This window comes from Oncorhynchus keta, unplaced genomic scaffold, assembly GCF_023373465.1.
Source record: "Oncorhynchus keta strain PuntledgeMale-10-30-2019 unplaced genomic scaffold, Oket_V2 Un_contig_17517_pilon_pilon, whole genome shotgun sequence".
NCBI classification, from domain to species: Eukaryota; Metazoa; Chordata; class Actinopteri; order Salmoniformes; family Salmonidae; genus Oncorhynchus; species Oncorhynchus keta.
Genome location: NW_026280467.1, coordinates 45,811 through 63,863, shown reverse-complemented (window position 1 = coordinate 63,863; position 18,053 = coordinate 45,811). Strand labels below are relative to the sequence as shown.

The 18,053-nt window shown below is 42.7% G+C and overlaps 1 protein-coding gene across 1 annotated transcript; it reads right to left on the bottom strand.

Moving 5' to 3' along the window:
- Nucleotides 1–372: 372 nt before the first annotated feature.
- Nucleotides 373–16,602, bottom strand: LOC127919789 (regulator of G-protein signaling 11-like; the record flags this gene model as incomplete). The annotated part of the gene is made up of 4 exons (XM_052503582.1): nucleotides 16,227–16,602; nucleotides 11,316–11,412; nucleotides 598–648; nucleotides 373–479 (listed from the first exon to the last, which is right to left on the bottom strand). Coding segments are annotated over exons 1-4 (318 nt in total), but the record flags the coding sequence as incomplete, so codon positions are not given.
- Between the last annotated feature and the right edge of the window lie 1,451 nt (nucleotides 16,603–18,053).

The following is an 18,053-nucleotide window of genomic DNA, read 5'->3' as shown; positions in this document are numbered from 1 at the left end:
GGAGAGTCATCAGATCTCAGCAGTAGAGAGGATAGAGAGAGAGGGAGATGTCTGTGTGTGCTACCTGGAAGCGGTAAGGAGAGTCATCAGATCTCAGCAGTAGAGAGGATAGAGAGTTAGGGAGATGTCTGTGTGTGTTACCTGGAAGCGGTAAGGAGAGTCATCAGATCTCAGCAGTAGAGAGGATAGAGAGTTAGGGAGATGTCTGTGTGTGCTACCTGGAAGCGGTAAGGAGAGTCATCAGATCTCAGCAGTAGAGAGGATAGAGAGTTAGGGAGATGTCTGTGTGTGTTACCTGGAAGCGGTAAGGAGAGTCATCAGATCTCAGCAGTAGAGAGGATAGAGAGTTAGGGAGATGTCTGTGTGTGTTACCTGGAAGCGGTAAGGAGAGTCATCAGATCTCAGCAGTAGAGAGCGCGGCTCCCTCAGAGGATAGATGTACCCATACTGCACCAGGAGTCCGCCCAGGTGGCGAGCCTCTACACACACATTCCCAAAAAGTGACACATTGCAGCTTTGAGACAAAGATATGGTATAAAACTAGACATAGTGACAGGAGGAATACATCCCCAGTGAATAAGGAACAACAACACTTACCTTCCTCTGTTATGTTGTATTTCTGAATCAGCCATTCAATGACATCATTACCTAAAGAGAAAGAGACATTTGCCCCGTTTATACCTGGTTCTAACATGCATCCTTTGTCCTGATCTGGTCAGCATGCTGATTGTGCCCACGTTGCCAGATAGGTGTAGACGATTAAAAGATGCATTGTGATGTGATTGTGATCAGATCTTCCTGACCCCCTCCGGAGGTATTCAGGGACCCGTTGTGTCTGGATAAATGCCAAGTGTAGATGGATCTGGATAAATGCCAAGTGTAGATGGATCTGGATAAATGCCAAGTGTAGATGGATCTGGATAAATGCCAAGTGTAGATGGATCTGGATAAATGCCAAGTGTAGATGGATCTGGATAAATGCCAAGTGTAGATGGATCTGGATAAATGCCAAGTGTAGATGGATCTGGATAAATGCCAAGTGTAGACGGATCTGGATAAATGCCAAGTGTAGACGGATCTGGATAAATGCCAAGTGTAGACGGATCTGGATAAATGCCAAGTGTAGACGGATCTGGATAAATGCCAAGTGTAGACGGATCTGGATAAATGCCAAGTGTAGACGGATCTGGATAAATGCCAAGTGTAGATGGATCTGGATAAATGCCAAGTGTAGATGGATCTGGATAAATGCCAAGTGTAGATGGATCTGGATAAATGCCAAGTGTAGATGGATCTGGATAAATGCCAAGTGTAGATGGATCTGGATAAATGCCAAGTGTAGACGGATCTGGATAAATGCCAAGTGTAGATGGATCTGGATAAATGCCAAGTGTAGATGGATCTGGATAAATGCCAAGTGTAGATGGATCTGGATAAATGCCAAGTGTAGATGGATCTTGACAGATCACAAACCTTTTGATCACTATCCTTTAAAATCAAACAGGTGGCGTTAATATACACGACCTTTCAAACCTTTGGGGTCACTGACAGGTGGCGTTAATATACACGACCTTTCAAACCTTTGGGGTCACTGACAGGTGGCGTTAATATACACGACCTTTCAAACCTTTGGGGTCACTGACAGGTGGCGTTAATATACACGACCTTTCAAACCTTTGGGGTCACTTAGAAGTGTCTTTGTTTTTTGAAAGAAAAGCACATCTTTCATCCATTAAAAATAACATCACATTGATCAGAAGTACAGTGCAGACATTGTTAATGTTGTAGCTGTAGTAACTAACTAACTCTCTCATATCTATTGTAGCTGTAGTAACTAACTAACTCTCTCATATCTATTGTAGCTGTAGTAACTAACTAACTCTCTCATATCTATTGTAGCTGTAGTAACTAACTAACTCTCTCATTTCTATTGTAGCTGTAGGAACTAACTAACGCTCTCATTTCCATTGTAGCTGTAGTAAGTAACTAATTCTCTTATATCTATTGTAGCTGTAGTAACTAACTAACTCTCTCATTTCTATTGTAGCTGTAGTAACTAACTTAGTCTCTCATATCTATTGTAGCTGTAGTAACTAACTCACTCTCTCATTTCTATTGTAGCTGTAGGAACTAACTAACGCTCTCATATCTATTGTAGCTGTAGGAACAATATATATATAATAATATAATAATAGCTGTAGTAACTAACTATCGCTCTCATTTCCATTGTAGCTGTAGTAACTAACTAACTCTCTCATTTCTATTGTAGCTGTAGGAACTAACTAACGCTCTCATTTCCATTGTAGCTGTAGTAACTAACTAACTCTCTCATATCTATTGTAGCTGTAGGAACTAACTTAGTCTCTCATTTCTATTGTAGCTGTAGTAACTAACTAACTCTCTCATTTCTATTGTAGCTGTAGGAACTAACTCTCTCATTTCTATTGTAGCTGTAGTAACTAACTTAGTCTCTCATATCTATTGTAGCTGTAGGAACTAACTTAGTCTCTCATTTCCATTGTAGCTGTAGTAACTAACTAACTCTCTCATATCTATTGTAGCTGTAGTAACTAACTTAGTCTCTCATATCTATTGTAGCTGTAGTAACTAACTATCTCTCTCATTTCTATTGTAGCTGTAGTAACTAACTAACTCTCTCATATCTATTGTAGCTGTAGTAACTAACTAACTCTCTCATATCTATTGTAGCTGTAGGAACTAACTAACGCTCTCATTTCCATTGTAGCTGTAGTAACTAACTAACTCTCTCATTTCTATTGTAGCTGTAGAAACGAACTCTCTCATTTCTATTGTAGATGTAGTAACTAACTTAGTCTCTCATTTCTATTGTAGCTGTAGTAACTAACTTAGTCTCTCATATCTATTGTAGCTGTAGTAACTAACTATCTCTCTCATATCTATTGTAGCTGTAGTAACTAACTAACTCTCTCATTTCTATTGTAGCTGTAGTAACTAACTAACTCTCTCATATCTATTGTAGCTGTAGTAACTAACTTAGTCTCTCAAATCTATTGTAGCTGTAGGAACTAACTTAGTCTCTCAAATCTATTGTAGCTGTAGTAACTAACTAACTCTCTCATTTCTATTGTAGCTGTAGTAACTAACTAACTCTCTCATTTCTATTGTAGCTGTAGAAACTAACTCTCTCATTTCTATTGTAGCTGTAGTAACTAACTTAGTCTCTCATATCTATTGTAGCTGTAGGAACTAACTTAGTCTCTCATATCTATTGTAGCTGTAGGAACTAACTAGTCTCTCATTTCTATTGTAGCTGTAGTAACTAACTAACTCTCTCATTTCTATTGTAGCTGTAGGAACTAACTCTCTCATTTCTATTGTAGCTGTAGTAACTAACTTAGTCTCTCATATCTATTGTAGCTGTAGGAACTAACTTAGTCTCTCATATCTATTGTAGCTGTAGTAACTAACTATCGCTCTCATTTCCATTGTAGCTGTAGTAACTAACTAACTCTCTCATTTCCATTGTAGCTGTAGTAACTAACTATCTCTCTCTCATATCTATTGTAGCTGTAGTAACTAACTAACTCTCTCATTTCTATTGTAGCTGTAGTAACTAACTAACGCTCTCATTTCCATTGTAGCTGTAGGAACTAACTAACGCTCTCATTTCCATTGTAGCTGTAGTAACTAACTAGTCTCTCATATCTATTGTAGCTGTAGGAACTAACTTAGTCTCTCATTTCCATTGTAGCTGTAGTAACTAACTAACTCTCTCATATCTATTGTAGCTGTAGTAACTAACTAACTCTCTCATATCTATTGTAGCTGTAGGAACTAACTAACGCTCTCATTTCCATTGTAGCTGTAGTAACTAACTAACTCTCTCATTTCTATTGTAGCTGTAGAAACTAACTCTCTCATTTCTATTGTAGATGTAGTAACTAACTTAGTCTCTCATTTCCATTGTAGCTGTAGTAACTAACTTAGTCTCTCATATCTATTGTAGCTGTAGGAACTAACTAACTCTCTCATATCTATTGTAGCTGTAGGAACTAACTAATTCTCTCATATCTATTGTAGCTGTAGGAACTAACTTAGTCTCTCAAATCTATTGTAGCTGTAGTAACTAACTAACTCTCTCATTTCTATTGTAGCTGTAGAAACTAACTCTCTCATTACTATTGTAGCTGTTGTAACTAACTTAGTCTCTCATATCTATTGTAGCTGTAGTAACTAACTATCTCTCTCATTTCCAACTAACTAACTCTCTCATTTCTATTGTAGCTGTAGAAACTAACTCTCTCATTTCTATTGTAGCTGTAGTAACTAACTATCTCTCTCATATCTATTGTAGCTGTAGGAACTAACTAACTCTCTCATATCTATTGTAGCTGTAGTAACTAACTAACTCTCTCATTTCCATTGTAGCTGTAGTAACTAACTAACTCTCTCATTTCTATTGTAGCTGTAGTAACTAACTAAGTCTCTCATTTCCATTGTAGCTGTAGTAACTAACTAACTCTCTCATTTCCATTGTAGCTGTAGTAACTAACTAACTCTCTCATTTCCATTGTAGCTGTAGTAACTAACTCTCATTCTCTGTAGTAACAACTTTCCATTGTAGCTGTAGTAACTAACTAACTAACTCTCATTTCTATTGTAGCTGTAGTAACTAACTAACTCTCTCATATCTATTGTAGCTGTAGTAACTAACTAACTCTCTCATATCTATTGTAGCTGTAGGAACTAACTAACGCTCTCATTTTCATTGTAGCTGTAGTAACTAACTAACTAACTCATTTCTATTGTAGCTGTAGTAACTAACTTAGTCTCTCATATCTATTGTAGCTGTAGTAACTAACTCTCTCATTTCTATTGTAGCTGTAGTAACTAACTAACTCTCTCATTTCCATTGTAGCTGTAGTAACTAACTAACTCTCTCATTTCTATTGTAGCTGTAGTAACTAACTAACTCTCTCATTTCCATTGTAGCTGTAGTAACTAACTAACTCTCTCATTTCTATTGTAGCTGTAGTAACTAACTAACTCTCTCATTTCCATTGTAGCTGTAGTAACTAACTAACTCTCTCATATCTATTGTAGCTGTAGTAACTAAATTAGTCTCTCATATCTATTGTAGCTGTAGTAACTAACTAGTCTCTCATATCTATTGTAGCTGTAGTAACTAACTAACTCTCTCATATCTATTGTAGCTGTAGGAACTAACTCTCTCATATCTATTGTAGCTGTAGGAACTAACTAACTCTCTAATTTCTATTGTAGCTGTAGTAACTAACTAACTCTCTCATTTCTATTGTAGCTGTAGGAACTAACTAACGCTCTCATATCTATTGTAGCTGTAGGAACTAACTTAGTCTCTCATATCTATTGTAGCTGTAGTAACTAACTCTCTCATTTCTATTGTAGCTGTAGTAACTAACTAACTCTCTCATTTCTATTGTAGCTGTAGTAACTAACTTAGTCTCTCATATCTATTGTAGCTGTAGGAACTAACTAACGCTCTCATTTCCATTGTAGCTGTAGTAACTAACTAACTCTCTCATATCTATTGTAGCTGTAGTAACTAACTTAGTCTCTCATATCTATTGTAGCTGTAGTAACTAACTAACTCTCTCATTTCCATTGTAGCTGTAGTAACTAACTAACTCTCTCATTTCCATTGTAGCTGTAGTAACTAACTAACTCTCTCATTTCTATTGTAGCTGTAGTAACTAACTAACTCTCTCATTTCTATTGTAGCTGTAGTAACTAACTAACTCTCTCATTTCTATTGTAGCTGTAGTAACTAACTAACTCTCTCATTTCTATTGTAGCTGAAGTAACTAGCTAACTCTCTCATTTCTGTTGTAGCTGTAGTAACTAACTAACTCTCTCGTTTCTATTGTAGCTGGAAACGTCATTTTTAAAAATAGAATATCTACATAGGCGTACAGAGGCCCGTTATCAGCAACCATCACTCCTGTGTTCCAATGGCACGTTGTTTTAGCTAATCCAAGTTTATCATTTTAAAAAGGAAACACTGTAGGTAGTACAGCTGAAAACTGTAGTTCTAATCTAACCCCACAAGCCCCAGGACCAATATTACCTCTAAGCTGCATGCCTGAGTAGGCTCGCAGCTCCCCAGGACCAATATTACCTCTAAGCTGCATGCCTGAGCAGGCTCGCAGCTCCCAAGACCAATATTACCTCTAAGCTGCATGCTGAGCAGGCTCGCAGCTCCCCAGGACCAATATTACCTCTAAACTGCATGCCTGAGCAGGCTCGCAGCTCCCCAGGACCAATATTACCTCTAAGCTGCATGCTGAGCGGGCTCGCAGCTCCCCAGGACCAATATTACCTCTAAGCTGCATGCTGAGCAGGCTAGCAGCTCCCCAGGACCAATATTACCTCTAAGCTGCATGCCTGAGCAGGCTCGCAGCTCCCCAGGACCAATATTACCTCTAAGCTGCATGCTGAGCGGGCTCGCAGCTCCCCAGGACCAATATTACCTCTAAGCTGCATGCTGAGCAGGCTCGTAGCTCCCCAGGACCAATATTACCTCTAAGCTGCATGCTGAGCAGGCTCGCAGCTCCCCAGGACCAATATTACCTCTAAGCTGCATGCTGAGCAGGCTCGCAGCTCCCCAGGACCAATATTACCTCTAAGCTGCATGCTGAGCAGGCTCGCAGCTCCCCAGGACCAATATTACCTCTAAGCTGCATGCTGAGCATGCTCGCAGCTCCCCAGGACCAATATTACCTCTAAGCTGCATGCTGAGCAGGCTCGCAGCTCCCCAGGACCAATATTACATCTAAGCTGCATGCTGAGCAGGCTCGCAGCTCCCCAGGACCAATATTACCTCTAAGCTGCATGCTGAGCAGGCTCACAGCTCCCCAGGACCAATATTACCTCTAAGCTGCATGCTGAGCAGGCTCGCAGCTCCCCAGGACTGCCGTGCAAAATAAATATCAGCACAGAGAAGCACGAGATTGAAATTCGCTCAACTTTCTACTTTCCCCCTTAGTTAAAACTATCAATGTTTCCCTTTACTGTGAGACTTGTGATAGGTTCAACAATGCAACAATGTAATAGGTTTCAATGCAACAAACTGAAACAAAACAAACTATGCATGAGATCTTGTTGTAGGCAGAACGCATCGGAGTAGGATTCTATTGCACTGACATGCACTACTCAGCATGAGCGGTCGTGAGTAGATGAACTGGACTGTGTTTACAGCATGAGCGGTCGTGAGTAGATGCACTGGACTGTGTTTACAGCATGAGTGGTCGTGAGTAGATGCACTGGACTGTGTTTACAGCATGAGTGGTCGTGAGTAGATGCACTGGACTGTGTTTACAGCATGAGTGGTGAGATCAAAGCGAGAGCTGCATTGTTCATATCCTGAACTAGTTAGTGAGTTATTAGCCCAGTTATAGATAATTTGTAGTCAGCAATGGGGGATTGATTGCTTCCTACAAGAGCACAAAACATTTACATTTCTAGACCTCTAATGAGTCAGGTAAAGAGCTTGTTTATGTCTTAAAGGGGCAGTGTTGTATTTTGTGACAGGCTTCAATAAGCTAAATAGCCAATAGGCAGAGGGTAGTATAATTGGTCTGATTCTCCGGAGTAATGGTATGAGAATAACAATGCATTTGATTTTGTAAAGTGGTTTCTTGCTTCTAAAAACATTTTCTGTCCTCTCCTTGTCTGAAGGACAAGTGGATAAACAGGTATAGAGGTCATGGTGGGTGGAATAACAGTGATGAGGACCTAGAGGTCATGGTGGGTGGAATAACAGTGATGAGGACCTAGAGGTCATGGTGGGTGGTATAACAGTGATGAGGACCTAGAGGTCATGGTGGGTGGTATAACAGTGATGAGGACCTAGAGGTCATGGTGGGGTGGTATAACAGTGATGAGGACCTAGAGGTCATGGTGGGTGGAATAACAGTGAGGTCATTGTGTCTGGTATAACAGTGATGAGGACCTAGAGGTCATGGTGGGGTGGAATAACAGTGATGAGGACCTAGAGGTCATGGTGGGTGGTATAACAGTGATGAGGATCTAGAGGTCATGGTGGGTGGTATAACAGTGATGAGGACCTAGAGGTCATGTTGGGTGGTATAACAGTGATGAGGACCTAGAGGTCATGGTGGGTGGTATAACAGTGATGAGGACCTAGAGGTCATGGTGGGGTGGTACAACAGTGATGAGGACCTAGAGGTCATGGTGGGTGGTATAACAGTGATGAGGACCTAGAGGTCATTGTGTCTGGTATAACAGTGATGAGGACCTAGAGGTCATGGTGGGTGGTATAACAGTGATGAGGATCTAGAGGTCATGGTGGGTGGTATAACAGTGATGAGGACCAAGAGGTCATGGTGGGTGGTATAACAATGATGAGGACCTAGAGGTCATGGTGGGTGGTATAACAGTGATGAGGACTTAGAGGTCATGGTGGGGTGGAATAATGGTGATGAGGTCCTAGAGTTCATGCTATTGCAACCTTGGTAACCTACCAGTCATGGAGGGGTGGTATAACAGTGATGAGGACCTAGAGGTCATGGTATTGCAACCTTGGTAACCTACCGGTCATTGCATGTGGTATAACGTTGATGAGGTCCTAGAGGTCATGGTATTACAACCTTGGTAACCTACCAGTCATGGAGGGGTGGAATAATGGTGATGAGGTCCTAGAGTTCATGCTATTGCAACCTTGGTAACCTACCAGTCATGGAGGGTGGTATAACAGTGATGAGGACCTAGAGGTCATGGTGGGGTGGAATAATGGTGATGGGGTCCTAGAGTTCATGCTATTGCAACCTTGGTAACCTACCGGTCATTGCATGTGGTATAACGTTGATGAGGTCCTAGAGGTCATGGTATTGCAACCTTGGTAACCTACCGGTCATTGCATGTGGTATAACGTTGATGAGGTCCTAGAGGTCATGGTATTGAAACCTTGGTAACCTACCGGTCATGGTGGGGTGGTATAACGGTGATGAGGTCCTAGAGGTCATGGTATTGAAACCTTGGTAACTTACCGGTCATTGCATGTGGTATAACGTTGATGAGGTCCTAGAGGTCATGTTATTGAAACCTTGGTAACCTACCGGTCTTTGCATGTGGTATAACGTTGATGAGGTCCTAGAGGTCATGGTATTGAAACCTAGGTAACCTACCGGTCATTGCATGTGGTATAACGTTGATGAGGTCCTAGAGGTCATGGTATTGAAACCTAGGTAACCTACAGGTCATGGCATGTGGTATAACGGTGATGAGGTCCTAGAGGTCATGGTATTGAAACCTTGGTAACCTACCGGTCATGGCATGTGGTATAACGGTGATGAGGTCCTAGAGGTCATGGTATTGCAACCTTGGTAACCTACCGGTCATGGTGGGGTGGTATAACCGTGATGAGGTCCTAGAGGTCATGGTATTGCAACCTTGGTAACCTACCGGTCATGATGGGGTGGTATAACAGTGATGAGGACCTAGAGGTCATGGTGGGGTGGAATAATGGTGATGAGGTCCTAGAGTTCATGCTATTGCAACCTTGGTAACCTACCAGTCATGGAGGGGTGGTATAACAGTGATGAGGACCTAGAGGTCATGGTATTGCAACCTTGGTAACCTACCGGTCATTGCATGTGGTATAACGTTGATGAGGTCCTAGAGGTCATGGTATTGAAACCTTGGTAACCTACCGGTCATGGTGGGGTGGTATAACGGTGATGAGGTCCTAGAGGAAATGGTATTGCAACCTTGGTAACCTACCGGTCATGGCATGTGGTATAACGGTGATGAGGTCCTAGAGGTCATGGTATTGCAACCTTGGTAACCTACCGGTCATGGTGGGGTGGTATAACAGTGATGAGGACCTAGAGGTCATGGTGGGGTGGTATAACGGTGATTAGGTCCTAGAGGTCATGATATTGCAACCTTGGTAACCTACCGGACATGGTGGGGTGGTATAACAGTGATGAGGTCCTAGAGGTCATGGTATTGCAACCTTGGTAACCTACTGGTCATGGCATGTGGTATAACGGTGATGAGGTCCTAGAGGTCATGGTGGGGTGGTATAACGGTGATGAGGTCCTAGAGGTCATGGTGGGGTGGTATAACGGTGATTAGGTCCTAGAGGTCATGGTATTGCAACCTTGGTAACCTACCGGTCATGGCATGTGGTATAACGGTTATGAGGTCCTAGAGGTCATGGTATTGCAACCTTGGTAACCTACAGGTCATGGCGTGTGGTATAACGGTGATGAGGTCCTAGAGGTCATGGTATTGCAACCTTGGTAACCTACTGGTCATGGCGTGTGGTATAACGGTGATGAGGTCCTAGAGGTCATGATATTGCAACCTTGGTAACCTACCGGTCATGGCATGTGGTATAACGGTGATGAGGTCCTAGGGGTCATGGTATTGCAACCTTGGTAACCTACCGGTCATGGTGGGGTGGTATAACCGTGATGAGGTCCTAGAGGTCATGGTATTGCAACCTTGGTAACCTACCAGTCATGGTGGGGTGGTATAACAGTGATGAGGACCTAGAGGTCATGGTGGGGTGGTATAACGGTGATTAGGTCCTAGAGGTCATGATATTGCAACCTTGGTAACCTACCGGTCATGGCATGTGGTATAACGGTGATTAGGTCCTAGAGGTCATGGTATTGAAACCTTGGTAACCTACCGGTCATGGTGGTGTGGTATAACGGTGATGAGGTCCTAGAGGTCATGGTATTGCAACCTTGGTAACCTACCGGTCATGGTGGGGTGGTATAACAGTGATGAGGACCTAGAGGTCATGGTGGGGTGGAATAATGGTGATTAGGTCCTAGAGGTCATGGTATTGCAACCTTGGTAACCTACCGGTCATGGTGTGTGGTATAACAGTGATGAGGACCTAGAGGTCATGGTGGGGTGGTATAACGGTGATGAGGTCCTAGAGGTCATGGTATTGCAACCTTGGTAACCTACTGGTCATGGCATGTGGTATAACGGTGATGAGGTCCTAGAGGTCATGGTATTGCAACCTTGGTAACCTACCGGTCATGGTGGGGTGGTATAACGGTGATGAGGTCCTAGAGGTCATGGTATTGCAACCTTGGTAACCTACCGGTCATGGTGGGGTGGTATAACGGTGATGAGGTCCTAGAGGTCATGGTATTGAAACCTTGGTAACCTACCGGTCATGGCATGTGGTATAACGTTGATGAGGTCCTAGAGGTCATGGTATTACAACCTTGGTAACCTACCGGTCATGGCATGTGGTATAACGGTGATGAGGTCCTAGAGGTCATGGTATTGCAACCTTGGTAACCTACCGGTCATGGCATGTGGTATAACGGTGATGAGGAGTCTCTGGTTTCTCATCTTCATCCCCATGTCAGGATCTTGCATTGCTACGATCACTCTCTCCATCTACACACACACACACACACACACACACACACACACACACACACACACACACACACACACACACACACACACACACACACACACACACACACACACACACACACACACACATAGGGGTTAGGGAGACACACACACACAGAAACATTGAGCTCTACTCGTGACCTCTATTATTCCATTATTAGTCTGTTAGTTTAGAAACTACAGTTTAGTGAAGTTACGGATTAGGGAGTAGGGTGTAGGGGATAGGGAGTAGGGGATAGGGAGTAGGGGTTAGGGAGTAGGGGTTAGGGGGTAGGGGATAGGGGTTAAGGGTTAGGGAGTAGGGGTTAGGGGATAGGGGTTAGGGAGTAGGGGTTAAGGTTTAGGGGTTAGTGTTACAGAGTGGGAGTAGGGGTTAGGGAGTAGGGTTTAGGGTTTAGGGGATAGTGAGTAGGGGTTAGGGTTACAGAGTAGGGAGTAGGGGTTAGGGAGTAGGGTTTAGGGTTTAGGGTTTAGGGTTTAGGGTTAGGGTTTAGGGGTTAGGGGTTAGGGGTTAGGGAATAGGGGTTAGGGTTACATAGTAGGGAGTAGGGGTTAGGGAGTAGGGGTTAGGAATAGGGTTTAGGGATAGGGATTAGGGTTTAGGGGTTAGGGTGTAGGAGTTATGGAGTAGGGTTTAGGGTTTAGGGATTGGATTTAGGGGATAGGGTCATGGAGTAGGGGTTAGGGAGTAGGGGTTAGGGAGTAGGGGTTAAGGTGTAGGCAGTAGGGTTAGTAGGAGTTAGGGTTTACTCCCCTGTCCCGAAGCTAGCACCACTTAGCTGCGAGCCAGGCGCATCTCCTGGTTAGCAAATTAAATTACTACAACTACAATACCTCTTTCGCCAACTGGCCTGGTCCCTTTTGTCGACACGATGCCCCGCCGTACCACCACGACTGGTCCGCCAACGTAACTCCATCCTCTGTGCCCTCAACCGGCCGTCGGAGCAGACGCTTCTACGAGCCCCGGCCTGCTAACTTTAAACGGCGTGTCTCCCGGTTGCTAGCGTAGTAACGACTAGCCTGTTTCATCTATTGCTGTTCACCGGACCCAATGTTCACTTGCCCACATAGCTGATGCCTGATGGACTGTTCATTCATCCCGGTACTCCATTTAGTTTATTTAGTTTATCTGTCGGCCTCAGCCACGAACTCAGGCCCTGTGTGTAGTTAACCGACACTCTCTGCCCATTCATCGCCATTTTACCTGTTGTTGTTGTCTTAACTGATTTGCTGTTGTTGTCTTACCCGTTGTCTTAGCTAGCTCTCTCAATCAACACCTGTGATGTGAAGCATCGCTTTATGCCTCGCTTCAAATGTCAATATGCCTTGTAAACTGTTGTTTAGGATAGTTGTCATTGTTTTAGTTCACTGCGTAGTCCCTAGTCCCACTCAACATGCCTCAGATACCTCTTTTGTCCCACCTCCCACACATGCGGTGACCTCACCCAGCATAACTAGCGTGTCCAAAGATGCAACCTCTCTCATCATCACTCAATGCCTAGGTTTACCTCCACTGTACCCGCACCCCACCATACCCCTGTCTGCACATTATGCCCTGAATCTATTGTACCAGGCCCAGAAATCTGCTCCTTTTATTCTCTGTCCCCAATGCACTAGACGACCAGTTTTGATAGCCTTTAGCCGTACCCTCATCCTACTCCTCCTCTGTTCCTCTGGTGATGTGGAGGTTAACCAAGGCCCTGCATGTCCCCAGTCACTCTCATTTGCTATCATTCTCATAGCCCTCTAAATACACCTCTGCTGTCTTCAACAAGGATCTCAGCAATCACTTCCTCATTGCCTGAGTCCGTAATGGGTCCGCAGTCAAACGACCACAAACAACCTCATCACAGTCAAACGCTCCCTTAAACACTTCAGCGAGCAGGCCTTTCTAATCGACCTGGCCCAGGTATCCTGGAAGGATATTGACCTCCTCCCGTCAGTCGAGGATGCCTGGTACTTCTTCTTTCCTCACCATCTTAAATAAGCATGCCCCTTTCAAAAAATGTAGAACTAAGAACAGATATACCCCTTGGTTCACTCCAGACCTGACTGCCCTTGACCAGCACAAAAACATCCTGTGGCGGACTTCAATGGTATCGAATAGTCCCCGCGATATGCAACTGTTCAGGGAAGTCAGGAACCAATACACGCAGTCAGTCAGGAAAGCAAAGGCTAGCTTTTTCAAACAGAAATTTGCATCCTGTAGCTCTAACTCCAAAAAGTTTTGCGACACTGTAAAGTCCATGGCGAATAAGAGCACCTCCTCCCAGCTGCCCATTGCACGGAGCCTAGATAACATGGTCACCACCGTAAAATCCATAATAATCAAACATTTCAACATACATTTCTTTACGGCTGGCCATGCTTTCCTCCTGGCTACCCCAATCCCGGCAAACAGCTCTGCACCTCCCACAGCTACCCGCCCGAGCCTCCCCAGCTTCTCCTTCACCCAAATCCAGATAGCAGATGTTCTGAAAGAGCTGCAAAACCCGGACCCGTACAAATCAGCTGGGCTAGACAATCTGGACCCTCTTTCTAAAACGATCCGCCGCCATTGTTGCAACCCCTATTACCAGTCTGTTCAACCTCTCTTTCGTATCGTCCGAGATCCCTAAGATTAGAAAGCTGCCGTGGTCATCCCCCTCTTCAAGGGGGTGACACTCGAGGCCCAAACTATTTTAGACCTATATCCATCCTGCCCTGCCTTTCTAAAGTCTTCGAAAGCCAAGTTAATACACAGATCACTGGCCATTTCGAATCCCACGTACCTTCTCCGCTGTGCAATCCGGTTTCCGAGCTGGTCACGGGTGCACCTCAGCCATGCTCAAGGTACTAAATGATATCATAACCCCCATCGATAAAAGACAGTACTGTGCAGCCGTCTTCATCGACATGCCCAAGACTTTCGACTCTGTCAATTACCGTATCCTTATCGGCAGACTCAATAGCCTTGGTTTCACAATTGACTGCCTCGCCTGGTTCACCAACTACTTCGCAGACACAGTTCAGTGTGTAAAATCAGAGGGCCTGTTGTCCGGAACGCTGGCAGTCTCTATGGGGATACCACAAAGTTCAATTCTTGGGCTGACTCTTTTCTCTGTATATATCAACAATGTCGCTCTTGCTTCGGGTGATTCCCTCATCCACCTCTACGCAGACGACACCATTCTGTATACATCTGGCCCTTTTTGGACACTGTTTAACAAACCTCCAAACAAGCTTCAATGCCATACAACACTCCTTCCGTGGCCTCCAACTGCTCTTAAACGCTAGTAAAACTAAATGCATTCTTTTCAACCGCTCGCTGCCTGCACACTTCCAGACGCATATTAAACATCTCCAATCCAAAATAAAATCTAGAATCGGCTTCCTATTTCGCATCAAAGCCTCCTTTACTCACGCCGCCAAACGTACCTCGTAAAACTGACTATCCTACCGATCCTCGACTTCGGCAAGGTAATTTACGAAGTAGCTACCAATACTCTACTCAGCAAACTGGATGCAGTCTATCACAGTGCCATCCATTTTGTCACCAAAGCGCCTTATACCACCCACCACTGCGACCTGTATGCTCTAGTCCGCTGACCCTCGCTATCTATTCGTCGCCAGACCCACTTGGCTCCAGGTCATCTATAAGTCTATGCTAGCTAAAGCTCCACCTTATCTCAGCTCACTGGTCACGATAAAGACACCCACCCGTAGCACGCACTCCAGCAGGTATATCTCACTGGTCATCCCCAAAGCCAACACCTCCTTTAGCCGCCTTTCCTTCCAGTTCTCTGCTGCCAACGACAGGAACGAATTGCAAAAATCGCTGAAGCTGGAGACTTCTATTTCCCACACTAACTTTAAACATCATCTATCTGAGCAGCTAACCGATCGCTGCAGCTGTACATAGCCCATCTGTAAATAGCCCATCCAATCTACCTACCTCATCCCCCTATTGTTTTAATTTACTTTTCTGCTCAATTGCACACCAGTATTTCTACTTGCACATCACCATCTGCTTATCTATCACTCCAGTGTTAATCTGCTAAATTGTAATTACTTCGCTACTATGGCCGATTTACTGCCTTACCACCTCACCTTGCGTACGGTATATAGACTTTCTTCTTTTTCTATTGTGTTATTGACTGTACTCTTGTTTATTCCACGTATAACTCTGTGTTGTTGTTTGTGTCTCACTGCTTTGCAGTTGTAAATGAGAACTTGTTCTCAACTAGCTTACCTGGTTAAATAAAAAAATAGAGAGTAGGGGTTAGGGAGTAGGGGTTAGGGACAGGATTTTGGGAGTGGGGGTTAGGGAGCAGGGAGCAGGGGTTAGGGACAGGGTTTAGGGGTTAGGGAGTGGGGTTAGGGTTAAGGGAGCAGGGGTTAGGGACAGGGTTTAGGGGTTAGGGTTAGCGAGTAGGGTTTAGGGAGTAGGGGTTAGGGACAGGGTTTAGGGGTAAGGGAGTGGGGGTTAGGGAGCAGGGGTTAGGGACAAGGTTTAGGGGTTAGAGAGTAGGGGTTAGGGAGCAGGGGTTAGGGACAAGGTTTAGGGGTTAGGGAGTGGGGGTTAGGGTTTAGGGAGCAGGGGTTAGGGACATGGTTTAGGGGTTAGGGTTAGCGAGTAGGGTTTAGGGAGTAGGGGTTAGGGGCAGGGTTTAGGGGATGGGGTTAGGGTTTAGGGGATGGGGTTAGGGTTAGGGTTTAGGGTGTAGGGGTTAGGGGCAGTGTTCAGGGTTAGTAGTAAGGTTTAGGGGTTATGGTGTAGGAGTAGTGAGTAGGGTTTAGTGTAGTTACGGTACCTTTCTGAGGCAATACATCTGCTCCCTCTGAGCTCCTCCTTTTGTCAGCGTGTTGATGGTCATCTTCTCTCTCTCCGTCTCTCTCCCTCTCTCTATCCCCTCTCTATATATCTCTCTTTCTCTCTTTAGCTCTCTCTCTCTCTCTTTATATATATCTGTCTCTCCGTCTCTCTCTCTCCGTCTCTCTCTCTCTATCCCTCACTCTCTATATCTCTTTTTCTCTCTTTAGCTCTCTCCTTCTCTATCTCTCTTTCAGTAGAAGTGCTGTCTAGATGTCTCTGTCTCTTTTCAGTAATCGGAGGTAGCAGGCAGCAGCAGGACAGTAAAGTGCAGAAATGAACCGAGCTGCACAAGAGCATCCAGCACCCTCCCTCCCTCTCTTTCTCCATCCACCTTTTATCTCTCTCCTCCATCCCCCCCTCCCCCCCCTCTCTCTCTCTCTCTCTCTCTCTCTCTCTCTCTCTCTCTCTCTCTCTCTCTCTCTCTCCACCCCCCCCTCCTCTCTCTCTCTCTCGCTCTCTCTCTTTCTCTCACTCCATCCCCTCCCCCTTCTATCTCTCTCTTTCCATCCACCCTCTCACTCTCTCATCCCCTCCCCTTCTATCTCTCAGACTGGTGATGCTGCCATTCTGCAGATTAATGAGGATTATATTATATTGCATATTTATTAATTCATTTATGTTCACCGTGGAAACATTTATGATATGGGAATGTTAAAAGACATCATCATAAGTAGTAATACTTTATTCATATATTTAGTAGGTATATTTATGTTAGTAATACTTTATTAATATATTTAGTAGATACATTTATGTTAGGAATACTTTATTAATATATTTAGTAGATACATTTATGTTAGGAATACTTTATTAATATATTTAGTAGATATATTTATGTTAGTAATACTTTATTAATATATGAATATATTTAGTAGGTATATTTATGCTAGTAATACTTTATTAATATATTTAATAGGTATATTTATTTTAGGAATACTTTCTTAATATATTTAGTAGATACATTTATGTTAGGAATACTTTATTAATATATGAATATATTTAGTAGATATATTTATGTTAGTAATAGTTTATTAATACATTTAGTGGGGGTGTATTTATGTTAGGAATACTTTATTAATACATTTAGTAGGTATATTTATGTTAGGAATACTTTATTAATACATTTAGTGGGTATGTATTTATGTTAGTAATACTTTATTAATATATTTAGTAGATATATTTATGTGAGGAATACTTTATTAATATATGAATATATTTAGTCGATACATTTATGTTAGTAATACTTTAATAATATATGTAGTAGGTATATTTATGTTAGTAATACTTTATTAATATATTTAGTAGATATATTTATGTTAGGAATACTTTAATAATATATTTAGTAGGTATATTTATGTTAGTAATACTTTATTAATATATTTAGTAGGTATATTTATGTTAGTAATACTTTATTAATATATTTAGTAGGTATATTTATGTTAGAAATACTTGTAATATATTTAAGAGATATATTTATGTTAGTAATACTTTATTAATATATTTAGTAGGTATATTTATGTTAGAAATACTTGTAATATATTTAAGAGATATATTTATGTTAGGAATACTTTATTAATATATTTAGTAGGTATATTTATGTTAGAAATACTTTATTAATATATTTAGTAGGTATATTTATGTTAGTAATACTTTATTAATATATTTAGTAGATACATTTATGTTAGTAATACTTTATTAATATATTTAGTAGGTATATTTATGTTAGAAATACTTGTAATATATTTAAGAGATATATTTATGTTAGGAA